Here is a 17,489-nt window from a genome sequence, read left to right on the forward strand (position 1 = left end):
GCTTTTCCACGCGCGGACAGTAATTTGTCTGTCACCGCTGACGCGTGGAATCAAAGGGACGATGCTCGTAATTGGAGTTGCACGCTTGGTTCTTGGGGTTCGTTCGTTGTATCTTCTTTTTTTTCCCTCTATTTTTATTTTCTTTTTCCTTTTTTTTTTTTTTTTTTTTTTCGACGGAGAGGTGGAAAGTGCATTGACGGCAGACTGTGTGATGAAGTTGATTGAGAATTCTGATGGAGAATAAAGGTTGAATATGTATTTTAGTATCCTTTTTTAATTGCTAGTCGTGACAATTAAAAAAAAGGAGGATAGCAAGTTTTGGTACGCGCTTTTGGTAAGAGGTATCTGTTGCTTCTATTGTACTGTGTATGTGCGATCAAATGAAAAAAAATAATTTCTATTAATAGGAAGATAAGAGAGATTGGAAAAAATTGATCTTACCGTTAAATGCGCAATCTGACACCGAGTAGATTCTGTATACGCAACAGACAGACGATCTGAATGATCGACTACATGAACATCAAATAATCGGCATAACTAACAAAAACCGATGATACCTAACAAAAACCCAATACAGACAGATTTGTTAACAGACCGCAATCAAAAGTCGACCCGACAAATATACATATCAATCGTCGACGCGCTAATGGAACACGCTCGTGCAATGTCGTACATGTGAGAATTCTATTTGTCAGCCCATGAATTTAGCCGGATGACGCGGGAAAGAAAATATTAGCCGACATACAAATTACCGTTTCCATCGGTATGACACGGACCTCATCTACGATTGATCGGTTTTCGTCTCCGTAGATCACGCGACTTCTATACGCGAATGTTATTACGGATGCGATAAATCGAAGGAGTAGCGTCTTATTCTAATTACCTTATCATTGAATCTTTTCACTTTCTTTACATTTAAAATTTAATTCGTATTTGGATAACATAGAAACGTTTGGAATAACGTTCTTATTCGATCCTGTTAATTTAAAGGCTGAAAAGCGATTCGTTTTATCGAATAGGAGAACAACCAATAAGAATATAGAAATGTATATTTGTGCAAGGAAAATAGCAGATAGGTAGATATCGATAAAGAAAGCAGTAAAAAAGCAAATAAGCAATCGATCAACTAAGGAGCGATAGTTTATGTGGAAGCGCGAACGAAAGGAATTGTAAGCCAAAATCCATTTCTAGGCTGACGAGACTGAAATTGATTAAAATAATCAAACGAAAATATCGAAAAAGAAGAGGAGGAAAGTAAAGAAAAAAGAAAGAAGAGAAATAGACAAGTTAGTGAGAAATACTGATGAACAGAACGTGATTTTCTATTTGTTAGATTGTTCGAACGATGGTAATACGTTAATTCAATTAGCCAAGAGCACGGAGGCAACGAACGCGTTGATAAGCCAAGAGGTCGTTAGACACGTTGTATTGTAAGTGGTATGAGGAAGAACGGCAAAGGGGTGGGATGTTCGCTTTTAAAAAGTCTCGTTAACCCGCGTAATTAATTCGCTGCTGGCGGACGCGAACGCGGCCACCGGGACAGATAATTAATTCAGCCATGACAATTCTCAGCCGCGGATAAGGATTTTATTGTGAGATTCATTGTGCCGCTTTAAATTTGATCGAACTGCCCTCTCATTGTCTGGAAGACATTAATATAGGAAAATGAAGAGACGGATGTTTAGCGAAACTTGTGAGAAGTACAGGCGTTATCTGTGTTCATCGTACGAAAAGATCGAAGAATTAAGTTAACAGATTCATCATAATCTCGTGTTATTGCTTATCTTGTTGAATTACATAAATATCGCACGTAAGTATAGTGACCCACGTCTAATCGTTTTGCAAGCATCGGCAAAGTACGGTATTAGGAATTAGCTTAAGACAGTGAAAAATAACGAAAGTAATTAATGTAAAAATAGAAAAGAAAGAAAGTAAAAAATGTAAAAAAAAATATGGGGTATAATAATTTGGTATTATTACTGGTTATACACATATATTTAAAATGCGAAAAGATTAATGCGCCTGCGGATCCGTTGAAGAAATATCACTTTGACAAATTAGGGGGATTCCTCTGGAATTAGGTTTATGATGCTATAGTTACGTACGGAGGGTATTTACGAGAGAGAATACCTGAAATTCAGGTCACCAATTTGGCTCGAATTTTGTGCAGAATTATACGTGTGTAATAATATCCGAAAAGTGTAGGGAGCAGCGTTCGAATTTTCTGGGAAATCGCATTTCAAGCTGTAAAATTTTTATGGTTAACAAGATTCTGTTAATTAAACGGTGGCATTAAATTAATCGAGCTTCGAAGAATCCCTTGTTTTAAACGTATTTCTCTCTGTGCTCGTAATTCCTTTCACGTTTTTTTAGTAGGCTTAAAAAATGTTTGAAACAATAATAACAATAATGATAATCATACAAACACATTACAAAACAAATTAACAAATTTTTGTTATATTTTTCACGTATAATTAAGTTTCTGTATTTTTTTTTTTTTTTTTTTTTTTTTAATGATCTTTACGATTTACGTATTTTAATTGAAACTCTAACAAAACTCTAGCTAGTAGTTTTATCTATTTTCGTTAAAATTTACGTCCTCCATTCAATCTTCAGCTAATGTTTCGTTCATAAATACGTTGAGTATGTATATACAGACCGCCATGAAAGAGTATCGGGTGGCCTACTTCTTTTACAACCCCATTAATGTCGCGTTTCACATAAACAATATCGGCTTCTGAAACTGTATTTGTAGAATGTTACCGCGAATATGGCGAACGAAATACGTTAGCGGCGTTGTAATGAAGATCGTGCGTTGCCAACCGAACTGCAACTTACTACAACTGTTTATAACTAACTAGAATCACCGTTGTTTTGCAGTGAGAATTACTCATTCCACACAAACCATAGCCATATGCAAGAAAATTTACGGATTCGCGAAGAAAATTGCACATCAAACATATATGACACAATTTTTGCAATAAAAACAGTGTCTACGTATATACAGGGTGGTTGGTAACTGGTGGTACAAACGGAAAGGGGGTGATTCTACGCGAAAAAAGAAGTCGAAAACATAGAATAAAAATTTTTCGTTCGAGGCTTTGTTTTCGAGAAAATCGACTTTGAATTTTGGCTCGGTACGCGTGCACTTTATCGCGTCTCGTTATAACGGATCTCACTGTAGATCGTTGTCTCGATGGAAAAATTAAAAAAAATAAAAAGAATTTTTATTCTATATTTTCGACTTCTTTTTTCGCGTAGAATCACCCCCTTTCCGCTTGTACCACCAGTTACCAACCACCCTGTATATAAAAATAAAAACGTTTCGCATTACGTATACACGTAACGTTCTTCCTATAACAAAAAGTTGGGTAGATCGACCAGAGTCGATGTTTTACTATTCCAATCATCGTTTCTGATAGTTACGTCTAGATTTTACCACCATAAAAGGTCGAAATCTATAAAGATCCTATGCACCTTCAACTTTCACACAAACGCAATTAAACTAAAACGATTCTTAGCCTAATCATAACCAACAGAAGGTAAAGTGTACCGACTGAGAATTCTATTCCTAAGAAGTAAAAAAAATCTACGGTTAAAAATAACAAAGAATTTGATAAAATACCGTAAAGTAGAACTTCGTAATCCGTTTGATCTTGAAGTAGAAAGAACGTATATTTTTATTGGCAAACAGGGAACTGGACCAATTACCAATGGCGGGTATTAAACGCAGAAACAGAGGCGCGGCCTTTGTCGTTCGGCTCGCCGCGCCGCCTTGAAAAGTTACCAAGGGTGGTCGGGCCGTGGAAATCTAGTGTCCCATCGTAATTCGAAAGCGATTATTCGAATTTATGAAGCCATTAGGACGCCACGGGACATTCCACCAAAGCTCTGTTCCTGATTCCTGGCGCAATAAAAGAGTCGCGTTACGGTGGTATTTTGTCTGAAGTGGCGGCCACCTACATTAAGAATATAACAAGCTGATTGCGTGAGCCTTTGTTGTATGAACGAAGCGTACGGTGTACGTGAGCGCCTCTGTGTATGTTTATAAAGAAAGCTGGCCGACGATGGCACCGTAAACTTTCTTACGATGTAATATCGCGGTGGTCCAGCAACGTGGAAATTCTCGCGATTGCGCCATTCTTTCCAAGATCGAGTGTTCTCCAGCGAAATGACGAATCTATGGCTCGTATCTTCCGATTGGCGCGCAAGCAGCTTGCGTTTAAATGGATAAATGTAAAACATGAAATGGTTGCTTTCTTATTTTACTCTTATGTATATATATAAAATTATGTATATATATAAAATAGGAATATATATATATATATTCTGGAATTGCTTTTCTAAAATAATAGGATTTTTATATTCCTCTCGAACGCAACGATTCGGTAGAACATCTTCCGGTTAAAATTCTTTGGTTCTCTTAGGTTTTCGTAGAAATGACGCGTAAGCAAAATTAAACGAAAATTCATGTTTTAGCGATACGTGAAAATACAAATACAAAGCGACCTTTAAACGAATAAAATAACTTTGACGTCTGCTCGTAAAACAAAAAGTGGCTCGATCAGTCGATATGCTTTTTAAAATCACGCGATCTGTGGAAACAAAGTTTTCATGTTCCGTTCCACTTTGCCGTGTGTCGCTCTATAATACATATATCTCAAAGCTATTTTGAAAATTCAAACACTGTAAAAACATGATCAAGTAGAAAAAAAAATCTGTTTACTCTAAAACAGGACTGATCCTCCATATGTGTTATCGATATATCTCCTGTGAGACGTACGGTGTTTGATGTTAAAGGGGAAACTCTGTTTTCTTTTCAGCAGTGAGCTCCATGCGGCCGATAGACAGCACGAAATGCGTAGTGGTCCAAGACGTGAAGGCTGTCACTCATGAGAACGCGCACGTTCACGACCCGATATCAACGCAAATACCTACCGAAGGTAAATATCGAGCGGTATCAATTTGCATCCACTATGCATGATGTAAATACTCCGGCATACGACGTCTCGCGGTAATTGCTTTTGGGAGGCGTCTGCTACGTTCGAATGGCTTCTCCGGCCTGATATCGGCCGTCTCGTATATAACCATACAATGGCCACACTGAGAATAATATCGGTTCTGATGTGTAGCTACGTTCGTCGAGTTATGCTACTGGAACATTTGTCGCGAGACTAGGAGACTAAATAGCGCGGCAGACGTTTCCGCTTTGACCGTTAAAGTCGTTGAAGACACCATCGAAACAGAATACCCATATTTTCCTCGATTTGAATTTTGTAATCTTTATAAAAAAAAATGTCTACTTGAGGATGTGAACTCAATCACACAGTTATTCAATTATTATACATTTTCGAAAGAATATTCTGTACTCTCGTTCGTCGAATATTTTTCGTATCTTAGCTATCCAAATAATATCTTTGTATTTTCACGTTCACATAAAGAGGAAACTTTAAGATACTTTTACTCTAAAATACGTAAAATTACGCTTAATAAGAGCTCAGAACGTAATCGAATTGCTGCTGCTACGCAGAGTCGCTGCCGACGAGCACGGCAGAGCACTCGAGTGCGTCGGACAGTGCCGGGGACCAACAGAGTGACCCTCAGATTCAGCAATCAGCACAGCAATGGCCGGCGGTGCTCGAGCTGCAGGCATACAACGTGGCTCACTCGGCTGTGATCTCGCCTTACCATTTCTGGAACACCGAGTTCCGGAACAAGCAGCCCGCCTTCATCCGACTGAACCTTACTCTACCCTGGGGCGCGAACTTCGCCGTCTACGGAAGACGAAACGTCGCTCCGAGTGTCACGCAATACGATTTCGTAGAATTCGTGAAAGGTGGCAGAGTGGATCATAGGCTGAAACGAGACACTAGCTCAGAGGCTGTCAGTTTCATGAAAACAGCTGCGACTGAAGCGCGATCTAGCGACAATCGGTCGTACCAACATGTGCTGATCAAAAGAACGATCGTAGAGCCGATGATGGTGAACGTTAGCCTGCTACAGTATCTGGATACCGGACGTTGGTTCCTTTCGGTGTATAACGACGAGTTGCAGCCATACAAGGTCACCCTGGTCGTGACAGAAGCCGAGGGGGTATCGACTACCTGCCCCAACGACTGTTCTGGAAGAGGATCCTGTTATCTTGGAAAGTGTGACTGCATCGATGGCTATCAGGTGTGTATCCTTAGGTTTCTTCGAAGACTGCCGCGAGGTTAAGAAGGTTAGGAACTTTTAGGGTGGTACAGTTAATGAAATACATGAAAAATATCTAGTTTTAATTGAAAGAACAGAAGGAAAAAAGATAAAGAATCAAAAGTTGTTTATCTTTTAAATAACTTTAACCTCACATTCTATCTTTTTAATGGTATGTTTCAGTACGTTCGATGCTTGTATAATATATTATGTGTACTGTGTGCTAAATTTGTGTCGAATCATTGACCTGTACGTTGTGCCGCTCCCCTGTTAGCCTCAACTGATGAGGTGAATACCTGTTATATAACAGGCAAGGTGGGGTCACTTTAATCGAGATCAAGTGGACAGGTAGAATATACGCTTCAGCTGGATAAATATATAACCACACTTACATTAATGTTACGTTAATTGATTACGGAACTGCGAACATTAATACATGTAATAAATTGCTGTTTATCTACCCACGTGCATATAAGCAGAACATTTCAAAAGAACACGTATGGTTCCGGCTAGGGATTAATTATTTTATAGGTAACATGAAAAACATTTCAACGTAAATTTCTTAGTTGCAATTATCTTTATTAATTACTAGTTTTTAGAAAGTCAAAAAGGAAAAAATCTAAAGCACTAGTTCGAAAATCGTAAAAATGAGAATTCACGATCGTACATAATCGTCGTATTTCAGTCTCAACATAATACCGACAATCATTCTAAAGAATAACAGTCTTTTGCCATCCAATACCACAATTTCCTAGACCCACTGTCACAAATCTTGCACATAGTCGCAGGAAATCACCACGAACGATTCAATTTGTCCATCAACCTCCTTCACGTAGCGATTCGAAAAGAATTACACAGCGATCGAAGCGATTAGATCGCGAAATGGTGTCGCTAAACTCGCTCGTCGATCATATTTATGGGAGAGCAGAGAGAATGGAAGATAATAGAAGAGAATCGATGAAAATTTCAGGGGGCCGATTGCAGTAAGAGCGTGTGCCCGGTGCTGTGCTCGTCTCATGGACAATATGGTGGTGGTATGTGCCACTGCGAAGACGGCTGGAAAGGTGCCGAATGCGATATACCATTAGGAGACTGCCAAGTTCCTGATTGCAATCAACACGGACAGTGCGTTAGAGGATCGTGTGTTTGTAATCCTGGCTGGAAAGGCTCCTTCTGCGACGAACGTAAGTTAAAAACGTGTCTGGCTATTATAGATACTTAGTAGTTACTTTAATACAATTTAAAGCTCAGATTGGAATCAGCAAACAGTTTTAAAGTACTCGCTGCTTCTGTTATCGATTGAAACGTGGAAAATGTTTGCAACGATTCACGAGAAGGTTGTCAGCAACATGATTTTCGTAGGAAAGCAAATAATTTAAAAATTTTCTAACAATTTTAATGACAGCGCTAAAAGATACGGGATGCTAAGTACAAAAATTTAAATACAAATTTAAGCATCATAAAAAATACTCGAATTTCATAATGGAATGGCCTAATAAAAATGCTAATGATCTTAGTTGCGTAAAAAAAGAAGAGAAAAGGTATACGAGGGTAAGGCGAAATACGGAGTGTATAAGCGAAGTATGGAGAGCAGTGGAGTTCAGTTAGGCGAACGATCTAAGTCTGCGTTCGACGTCTAGTAACGACCCCTTAAGACCGATTGTTTAATCGGCTTCTCGCTCACCCTCGAATTACCAACGTTCTTGGCGATAAAACCGTGCAGAACTTACTTTCACCTAGCTGCGAGCCCCCTGGAACGCAGGGTGCACGTCTATGTGATCTGGATTAAGATTGACATTGATAACGACACTGATAAGACAAGATTGACATTCTAAAAAAAAAAAAAAAAAGAAAAAAGAGAAGCAAAATATTCATCAACGAAAAGATTTATTGCAATTAGTTTATTAGATGATTAGCTCGTTTTTGATTAGCTCATAGTTAGTAATGCATTTTTCAATTTAATGGCACTGTCACTGTATTACACCTATCTCAGGATTTAAATATGTGCAAAGCTTGAGTTTGTTTCGCTTAAAAGCGTCTTTGTGTAATAGATGTAAAACAAAAAAAAAAAAAAGAAAAAAGAAAAGAAATACCGCGAAACATGGAATGTAAATGTGGCCTTAAAACGGGACAGATGATCCAACTTTTGAGTTCATTAACGGCGACATTATGGGCAGAATGTGTACGAGCATGCGCACAACATCGCGCCATATTTTAGCGTTAAAAATGAGCAGCGGAAACGCGAATGCCTCTCCGACGAACGTTTACCTCTCGTCTATTTCTGCGTCGGATGTTGTTTCTTCATATTTGTCACACCGCCATTAATTTCCCCATAATTCAACCGTACGTCCTGCCCTCTACCGTACACCACTATCCGGACAGATTCAAGGTATTAGTAATGCACGTTCCCTCATCCGCCAGGCGAGCGTATACCGTATGCCTCTGTGTATAACCTATAATTAATGCACGTTCTCTCGTTGAATTTACATATGGGTCAACCATTGCGGCAATTCAACCGGGCGATTAGTTTCGTCGTATTTAATGGTCGTTTTAATCCTTTCGACGAGCATCTTGCTATTGTTTTTGATTTAGTGTAACTGTGTCCAAAAAGGAACATTGTAGAGACGTTTAACGTTACGATCCCATTAATCTTACTGCGGTCTACAAATTTTTATATCCTAACCTTGCTCTCGTTTTAACGAACAAAAAGATCTTCTGTATTTTAAGAGAGACTTTAAACGAATAAACAATGAAATTAGTATTAAAATAGAACTTTTAGAGACAATCGAAGAGCTGCAAGTCAGTCTATTGCTATTATTCTATAAAACAACAGTATTCTGTATTTATCGTTAATTATAGTTTTTCAGTTCATGAACGATAATGAAATACTTTTAAAAGTCGAAGCACGTGAATAAAGCTAGATACGTATACAATATCTTATTCTTCATAACTACTATCATTTACACCACTATGATTTTCAATCCGTCGATTGGAATTAGAATTACAGTTTACAATTACAATTACAGTTTGCTACTTGCAAATCTTTCGCATCTTTCCGTTTAATGATATATTTCAGGAAGGAATAAAATTTGAGTTAAACGTCTTGAAAGTGTTCTTTGTTAGACCCATTCCACGGAAGCGGGAATGGAAAAATGACGTTGTTGGAACGAATGGGGAAATTATTCGCGGGAAAGGAGACGCTTTGTCTCTGACACCCTTACGATTTCATCATAACGCTTCTTTCTCAATAATTCTTCAACAAACGATGGGATATATTCGTTTCATATTAAGATCTCGCGTTGGTACCGCGATGCAGAATGCATTTGTTCGATGATTAGGTTACTAGAATTTTTGTCTCCGACACAGACCAAAGAATCTGTAGCATTCGAAATCGTAACATTTCCAGTGTAATTTTATAACATAGAGATTATCCGATAACTTTGTTCTCGCAAATGAAACTGCTTTTTTATTTTGAATCGCTCATTAATGCTTTTAATTATTTCACGATGTTATCAATGGCAACTATATGACACACTCGTGGCTTTTTCTGGTATATGTCATTAACGAAGTTTGAATATTTTAAGCGTTCATATTAATAACAGTTTCCAAAACTGGTCGAACTTCGTAGATTAGTTTTACCCTGGAAACTGGAGCCTCAATAGGTAGAAAGAGTACGTGTCGCGTAATTTTAACGCGAGTCTCTTTACACACAATTACATTGGTCCTCTGCAATAATGTCGATTATCACTTCACATAGAAGTCGCTTTTATCGTGTACTTCAGCGTTGTTAATTACATTTCACGGAGTACCATGTAGCTTTTATAGCTCCACAAAAAGGCATAATTAACGTTTACTGCATGATTATTATCATCATTCTACTCTTCGCTTCCTATAGTACCAACCAAAAACATGATAAAATGCATTCTTGTTGATATCTTCGTTTCAACGAAACTTTATAAGTAAAATGAAAAAAACCGTTCTTCCCCTGCAATCTTCATATTTATAGAACATCTTACACAATTTGAATAATGCAGCTGCCTCTCTTTTGTTACACATCTTATTAAAAAAAAAAAAAAGAAAAAAAAAGGCTAATGTGATTTTTCTAAGAATAATCTGTTTCCTTATTGCTTCACTCTGTATAAAAATACCAATGTATCGCAGCGACAAACATGCCAATATATCAGTCGGCAAATACTGAGAGATCGCGTATAACCGGCCCCATACGACGCAAATGGCAACGTGCATCCCGCCGCCAAGGACGCTTCGGAATTAAGTTTCATAATTTCCCCGGGGCAGCTGGGATCCGCGGGAATAATGCAATTGTCCCGATGCCATAATTTAAAAAGTTGGTCCATTCGTCGGTGCCCAGGGCGCAATCACCGTCGACAGACCGGAAGATGCCTCGTGTTCTTAAAAACAATGTTAAGCGTATTCATAGCAGCAAGAGGTCATTGCAGAAAATTCGAGATAGTTGTCATATATGCCAGTCCGGTACGGTGAAGTTTGTTAATAATACGCGTGATTCGGCAAGGAAATATTTGTTGGTAGATTGTTGGGTTAGCTTCAAGAATTTCAGTTTCACCGTTCAGGTGCAAGTAGTTGTTTGGATAAAGTCACAACCACTGTTGGACGCTTAAAGTTGAGCAAATTTTACCTGAGCTTTTTAAATATATACAACAGAAAGTTGTATGCCATCTTATCTTTAATTATCAAAAAGTGATGACAGTAAATTTGTAAAATATTGTACGATTAATAGAAACGATCTATATGTTTAAAATATATATTAATATATATTTTTATTATAATTTAATTATTTTAATATTAGGAATATATTAAAATATATTACTGAAATTTAAATCTATTTCGGATCATATAGACCCGATGAGAACGGCAAGGTTTACTAGTAAACATAAATTAATATAGCAAATATAACTTACAATGTAAAATAAATGTAATTAACAATAAATTACAGCTGATTGTTCGGATCCAAACTGCAGTGGTCACGGCGCCTGCGTTGCTGGCAAATGCTATTGCAAAGCAGGTTGGCAGGGTGAAAGGTGTAACCAGGTCGACCAGCAGGTGTACCAATGTCTGCCTCGTTGCTCTGACCACGGCACGTACGACCTCGAATCCGGAAGTTGCGTCTGCGAGGGACACTGGACCGGTGTAGATTGTTCGCAACCAAGCTGTGGCCTCGATTGCGGACCACACGGAACCTGCGAGCAGGGTCTTTGCAAGTCAGTACACGTTGTATAGCGCTACACTACTACCACATGTTTCCCTGTCGTCCTTTATGGGTCCTTCGCGAATTTGAATTGGGTTACCTGGACGCGTTTCCGTATTCAGTAGGAAAAGTGATGCGTATCCTTCTGGCCTTTGCTCTTTAACCTCGTTCCTCGCTGTGTGGGTTAAGTCAGCAAGATTTATTTTATCGCGATTTCGGTTACATATCGTGTAACTTTTCGGGTATTTGGCAAGAGGAATTTTGCGAGGGTTAGAGGGCTCATATTGAAATCATTCCTAGGTAATTTCCAATTCTTAGAAATAGAATTTTAAATGAGTTTACGTGAGTTAATATTTCCGTTTGCATGGCAAACGAATATTATAAACGTTGCCGATCCTTCGTTCATTAATTTATAAAACAGAATTTTAGCAACTTGGAAATTGCTCCGTTATTTTATTTTTTTACACAGAACCTTAATCGAGATTACAATATTTCTTTCTTCCTCCGGTCAAGCTATTTTCTTTATTCCAACATTCCCGTCTTCGGAATCCTGTTCCACGAAACGCCAACTTTCACAACAGTCTGATTAATTCAGATCCATCTACTCTTCACTTAAAATATACCTGGAAGACATTCAAAGATTCTTCGACCGAGTTTATCACGACAAGTTAGCAACGGTTAAGAGAGAAAAAAAAAGGGGGAGAAAAATCGTAAAGTGTTGGAATCCTAAGCAGGGACAAGGAGAGGAGGTGGCGTTAAAGCGTAGAGGCTAAAAATGAGTAAATTGCCGACGAGATCGGAGGCAGGAAAGTCGAGGCTAAGGAGGTGAAAAATTGCGAGAAAAAGGCTCTATCTTAGGGGTGGCCGCCAACTTATCACTACTCGAAGGACCGCCCTACCTTCCCGACGTTCCTTTGTCAGAATCAAGGACACGAAAGAAGATCTCCTTTCTCATATTCTAAAGTTGACGCCTTTCTCGTCTCCCTCTCCCCTCTTGTCCCGTGAAAGAGCGTCCGTAAGCGCAAAAAGTTCCCACCGCGGCAGGACGAGTTCGGAACTTGCCGGAATCCGTGTCTTTTTCCCGCTTTCCTGAAGGGTTCCGCGCGGAGGAAATCAATTTTGCATTTGGACGATAAAGCTGAGCGCATTTTTCTTCAGAAATTGTGCAGGACGCCTTCGGAACATTGGTCTTGAATTGTATATGTTGAGCCTTCAAAAGCTGATTTTCGCTTGTCTCTGAGGAAGAAGATTACAAATTTGATAAATAGTTGGATATGATGGCATCTAAAAATTGATGTCAATATTAAATTGGCAAACGTTATTAACGTAACGTAAATTGAAGTAACGATAGACTGCAGGAAAAAAAAGAGGTTTGGAGTTTGAGTATCTGAAAGGTATGTGATTTTTAGGTGCAACGACGATTGGACTGGAACCAAGTGCGATCAAAAACCGTGCGATGCACGCTGTGCGGAACATGGCCAGTGCAAGAATGGAACTTGCGTTTGCAGTCAAGGATGGAACGGGCGACATTGCACGTTGCGTAAGTAAAATATTAATGGCATCGCCGGTGACGCCGTTTAAATTCATGATCTCTCCATTTTTTCCCATGGAATGGTAATTGTAAAACGTTGATGTAATCGCGGATCAAGGACTTTGGATATTCAATGTCATTACTTTGTTATTTTTATTACTGTTATTACTGTTATATTATCGTTATTGATTGTTTCCGATGTTACTCGTAATTAGGGCAGTAGATTCGAAAAATGATATCATTCTAAAGATAGATTGTATAAGAGTAAAACAACGTAGATATAGGTATAAAGAGACTTAAGTAGAGGAGGTCGATACTTTGTCAGACAGAGCAGTAAGAAACTATCGTTTAATAATAATTTAATAAAAACAAGTAGAAATGATTTTCAAATAACAAATAAGTGATATCCCAGTACTGTTATTTCTCTTATTTTTATATAATTATTTATGTATTTTTTTAATTACCTAAAATTTCACTTACTACGTTATACAACTATGTATGTATGTATGTATATACTGTAGGATATTGTTAGGAGTATTGATCGATCGAAACTATATTTCACTCAAATAATTTATATTGTAACGTTATATCAACCAAATGTTAATTAAAACTATACAAGAATTGTTCCTATCGAAAAGTTATTTCCTCTATCGCGAGATATATTCTTTCATGGAATCACATGTATCGTTTATTCTCCCAACACGGGGCTAGTATCGATTTTCAATTAGCTCCGATCGTTGCCCGATATCTTCAATTAAAACATTCACGCCGTTCCCTTGACAGCTGGATGCGAGAACGGATGCAGTCGCCACGGACTGTGCACTCTGCAAGATGGCGAATACAGTTGTGGATGTTCAACCGGCTGGGCGGGAAGGGATTGCAGCATACGACTCGAAATGGAATGTAATGACTTTATTGACAACGATCAGGGTGAGTGTATAAATATTATAAGTAGAAAGAAATGGTAATAGGAGGAACAGAAGATTATTAGACCAAAGCAATTATAATCGTGTAATTTTTCATAATATATACTTTTTCTACTGCTTTACTATTTCACCTATTTTGATCTAACCTAAAAAAACGAAGGCAAATATTTATAGAAAATATAGGTGTCTGATTGTGGAACAGCCTTAAAGGCTATTCAAATATTTTCTATTACAGTAATATCTAATTTTTTCCTACTGCCCTGAAGATTAAAAAATGTTTTAAATTTCGACGGAAGATTCAAAGACTGTAGTGATATTAAATACACGTTCTTTTGATACGTTACAAATTCCTAAAGTTCCAAAAACTTCTAAGGCGATTTCACAATTCCTATAGAATTCCAATAAAATTGCGAACTTCCTAAACAGCTCTAACAAAGCTAAAAATACCTGAAGAATTTCAATAAAAATCGAGTTTTATCCAAAATTAAAATTAAACGATAATTTCTTAATATGTATATTCAGCGAACGTTTGATATAAGAAGTAATGTTTCTTAGATGGCATGATGGACTGTTCTGACAGCGAGTGTTGCTCGCACGCAGCTTGCGCAGAGCATATCATGTGCCTTACTAGTAATAATCCCGTGGACGTCCTTCTCCGCAAACAACCGCCCAGCGTGACCGCGTCCTTTTACCAGCGCGTGAAATTCCTCGTTGAGGAGAACAGCGTACAAAGCTACGCTCATATGAACGAGTACACCGAAAGGTAAGATCGACCACTTCTTCTCACACGGTTCTACATTCAGTCAATCATTCTAATATTTATAGAGGAACGCTTAGTTATATATACTTTATTTTTACGACGTCTAACAGGATATAATTGCGTTTAGAAGAACGAGCGAGTCGTTGACATGACATCAAGTGCATTGAATTTTTCTTCAGCTTCTAAGAAAAATCTCTTTCAATTAGCTGATTCAATAGAAAAATTGTATTAATTACATCGGTGACAAGCAAGAAGGGACATGAAAGGGAAGGTTTGAATGTGTCACAGACTTTTACAATTTTGTAATCGGAGTTAATTAGTGGAAATATTTGAAAGTTGAAGTGTATATTTGAAGTTGTCAGAGAATAGAATGTTTGTCTTTGTAATTAGTAGAAACTACTTGAAATTTAATTCCATGTTAAATAGAGGGTTTAATTCATCCTTGAAATATTAAAAATATTCCATTCTTGTATTGCATTAATGTATTTGTCATTGACACATATGCATACCATGGGAGAATCTGTGTATTTTAAATATTCGAAAAGAAAATATATTTTTTAAATTAGCATTGCCACATCTCTAGAAATTGAAAAATATAAATAACCGGTCGGAATGTTTTATTTAATAATAACGAATTTCTTCGATCTTTAAAACTAGATACTGCAGGAAACATTCAATTGTTCCCCCTTTCGAGTATCCAACGGGATAAAATGGAAAAATCTGGGAAAGATTAATTTTCAATCATAACAACGTCTGGCTCGTTCGATAGTCGTCGATACTTACACGTACCGTTTAACTAATGAAAAAGAAAAGAAAAGAACAAACAGAAAAAAAGAAACGTATAGCATAGCTGCGTGTCATAGTTTCTGGCCTTTTACATTTTTCGAATGCGTTTGACATATTACGCGGCTGTTACTTTCCTCGTTTTTATCATCCACGAGAACTGCGCAGATCATTGATTTCATTCAGAAGGGACATTGTTTTTGTTTACCCGTACGGTACGTTAACGATGTGTTTCACGTAAAAAAAAAAAGCCCGAAGAATATATGTATACACATATGTGCAGTATGTGTTATATATACATGCAAAAAAAAAAAACGTGAGAGAAGCACATCGTATCATTCGAGAAGCGTAACGTGTCTGATCACACACGGACGATGGTTCCGCCGAAGAGTTTTGTTTACGTGGTCCATTTTTTCCGACGAAGCTTCACGATGGGGCAAAATAGTAAAATACCATAGGAAAATCGTTCGTTGCATAACTTTCGGCAATCTCCCCTTTCGTATCGATCTGTTACGATAAAATTATCAAAGTTCTAAATTGTTCTTCAAATATTACATGGATTATTAAAAAAAGAAAAAGGAAATATTTTTTATAGCGATTTATATACTACAATAGTTGTCAAATATTATTACACTTCAGTTTACAAATATTTGTCTTTAATCGTTTTGCTTTTTTTTCCTTTTTTTCTCCAAATATATCGAAACATAGAAGATCACAACGAGAAAGGAATTATTTAAGGGAATTGTTTCGTTGTTAAACTGTTTTCTTGCACTCGAGTAGCGTTTTCCCCATCGTGAGCAATTTTTCAGTGTCGAAAAAAAGAGTGGAAAAGAAGAAAAAAAGATTGAATCAGATTTACTTGCACCGCCATGCCAAACAATCCGGTATATCCGTGACAGCTGAATTATCAAGAGAGCCCCCGGTGGGTGACAACCCTGCCAACCCTCTAACCATCCTATTCCTCGTGTTTCACCCTCTCCCTCCCCCGAATGCCGAACGCGTCAGTGATCATCTCGGAAGCATTGTCGATCAAAGGAGCTTCCTCGCGTGCATCTGATATTAATTGCTAGCAGTTTAGTCCTGTTTCATGCCACGCTATGAATCTTGTCTCGCGAGATGAATTCGCGAAGGTTCTTCCAAGCAATCGCGTTTTGCAAATCTTCTTCACCTTATTAAACTAAATCGTTGATATTTGCTTTAGTAACTTATTGTTTGATAAAATAACAAAATATGCGTTTTCTCTGTGTCTTAAGAATAGTGAAAGGGTTTTGATAAATGGGTTTCAAAACTGTTTGCTTTGCTGAATAGCTAGGGAATTTGAAATAGACGTAAAGCGAACATAGGGTGAAACGAGAGAATAAAGCTATCTAGTAACTTTATAAGTAACCATATAGGATAAAAATTACTTTACGTGCAGTTTCAATGCTATCCAATCGTCGCCTACCGTTGCAACAAACGAATTTTATCCTATTGTTAAGTTAACCTAATTTTGTAACTTGCCAATATTATAAATATAGCTTTGCGAACAATCAGCCTCGGAGATGATGCCCCAGCGTGTATTTTGAATGAACTAAATAATTATAGAACTCCTTTTACTGAAACCCTTCGCTCAATTTCAAGACGTATAATACGCTTCGAATCCATCTATTAACTCAACAAACCAATGTTTTATTTTCCAAGCGTTGGTAGAATTATCCTTTGTGTCACATAGCCTCCGAAATAAAGAAACCATTCTGTTTACGAACAGTATATTCATCTGTTCCCTGTAACATGTAGATAAAGGAGTAATAACTTCATGGAAGTATATCGCGAATATACGTCACTTTGGTAATTCGATAAGCGAATAAAAGCGAGAAATTTGATCGGGCGCGTTCACGGTCAGCATCCTTTGTTCGACACTGATGAAGATTTGCTCGGGACGCGTGCTGACCGACGCATCGGAGCGGCAGCGAGCGTATTTCGGGGGATTCGTGTATTTTGTCTAGTGTTTATCCTCTGTGTGTACCCTTGCCACCACCAGATCACCATTCACCCTACAGCCGAAGACCGAAAGAGGCTCCGTTCTACGTACAG

At 37.8% G+C, this 17,489-nt stretch overlaps 1 protein-coding gene across 7 annotated transcripts in view; it reads left to right on the top strand.

The window, feature by feature from the left end:
* The window catches only part of LOC126873807 (teneurin-a), a 703,125-nt gene that overhangs the window by 664,457 nt on the left and 21,179 nt on the right, over nucleotides 1-17,489 (top strand). For 6 of the 7 annotated variants that reach the window (XM_050635059.1, XM_050635077.1, XM_050635086.1 and 3 more), the window contains 7 exons: nucleotides 4,824-4,943; nucleotides 5,531-6,174; nucleotides 7,163-7,376; nucleotides 11,165-11,429; nucleotides 12,826-12,956; nucleotides 13,731-13,877; nucleotides 14,429-14,636. In XM_050635059.1, coding sequence (XP_050491016.1) covers nucleotides 4,824-4,943; nucleotides 5,531-6,174; nucleotides 7,163-7,376; nucleotides 11,165-11,429; nucleotides 12,826-12,956; nucleotides 13,731-13,877; nucleotides 14,429-14,636 — 1,729 coding nt within the window. The remainder of the gene's footprint in view (nucleotides 1-4,823; nucleotides 4,944-5,530; nucleotides 6,175-7,162; nucleotides 7,377-11,164; nucleotides 11,430-12,825; nucleotides 12,957-13,730; nucleotides 13,878-14,428; nucleotides 14,637-17,489) is intronic. The other variant, XM_050635068.1, reaches the window with a different exon arrangement.

Source organism: Bombus huntii, chromosome 2 (assembly GCF_024542735.1).
Source record: "Bombus huntii isolate Logan2020A chromosome 2, iyBomHunt1.1, whole genome shotgun sequence".
NCBI classification, from domain to species: domain Eukaryota; kingdom Metazoa; phylum Arthropoda; class Insecta; order Hymenoptera; family Apidae; genus Bombus; species Bombus huntii.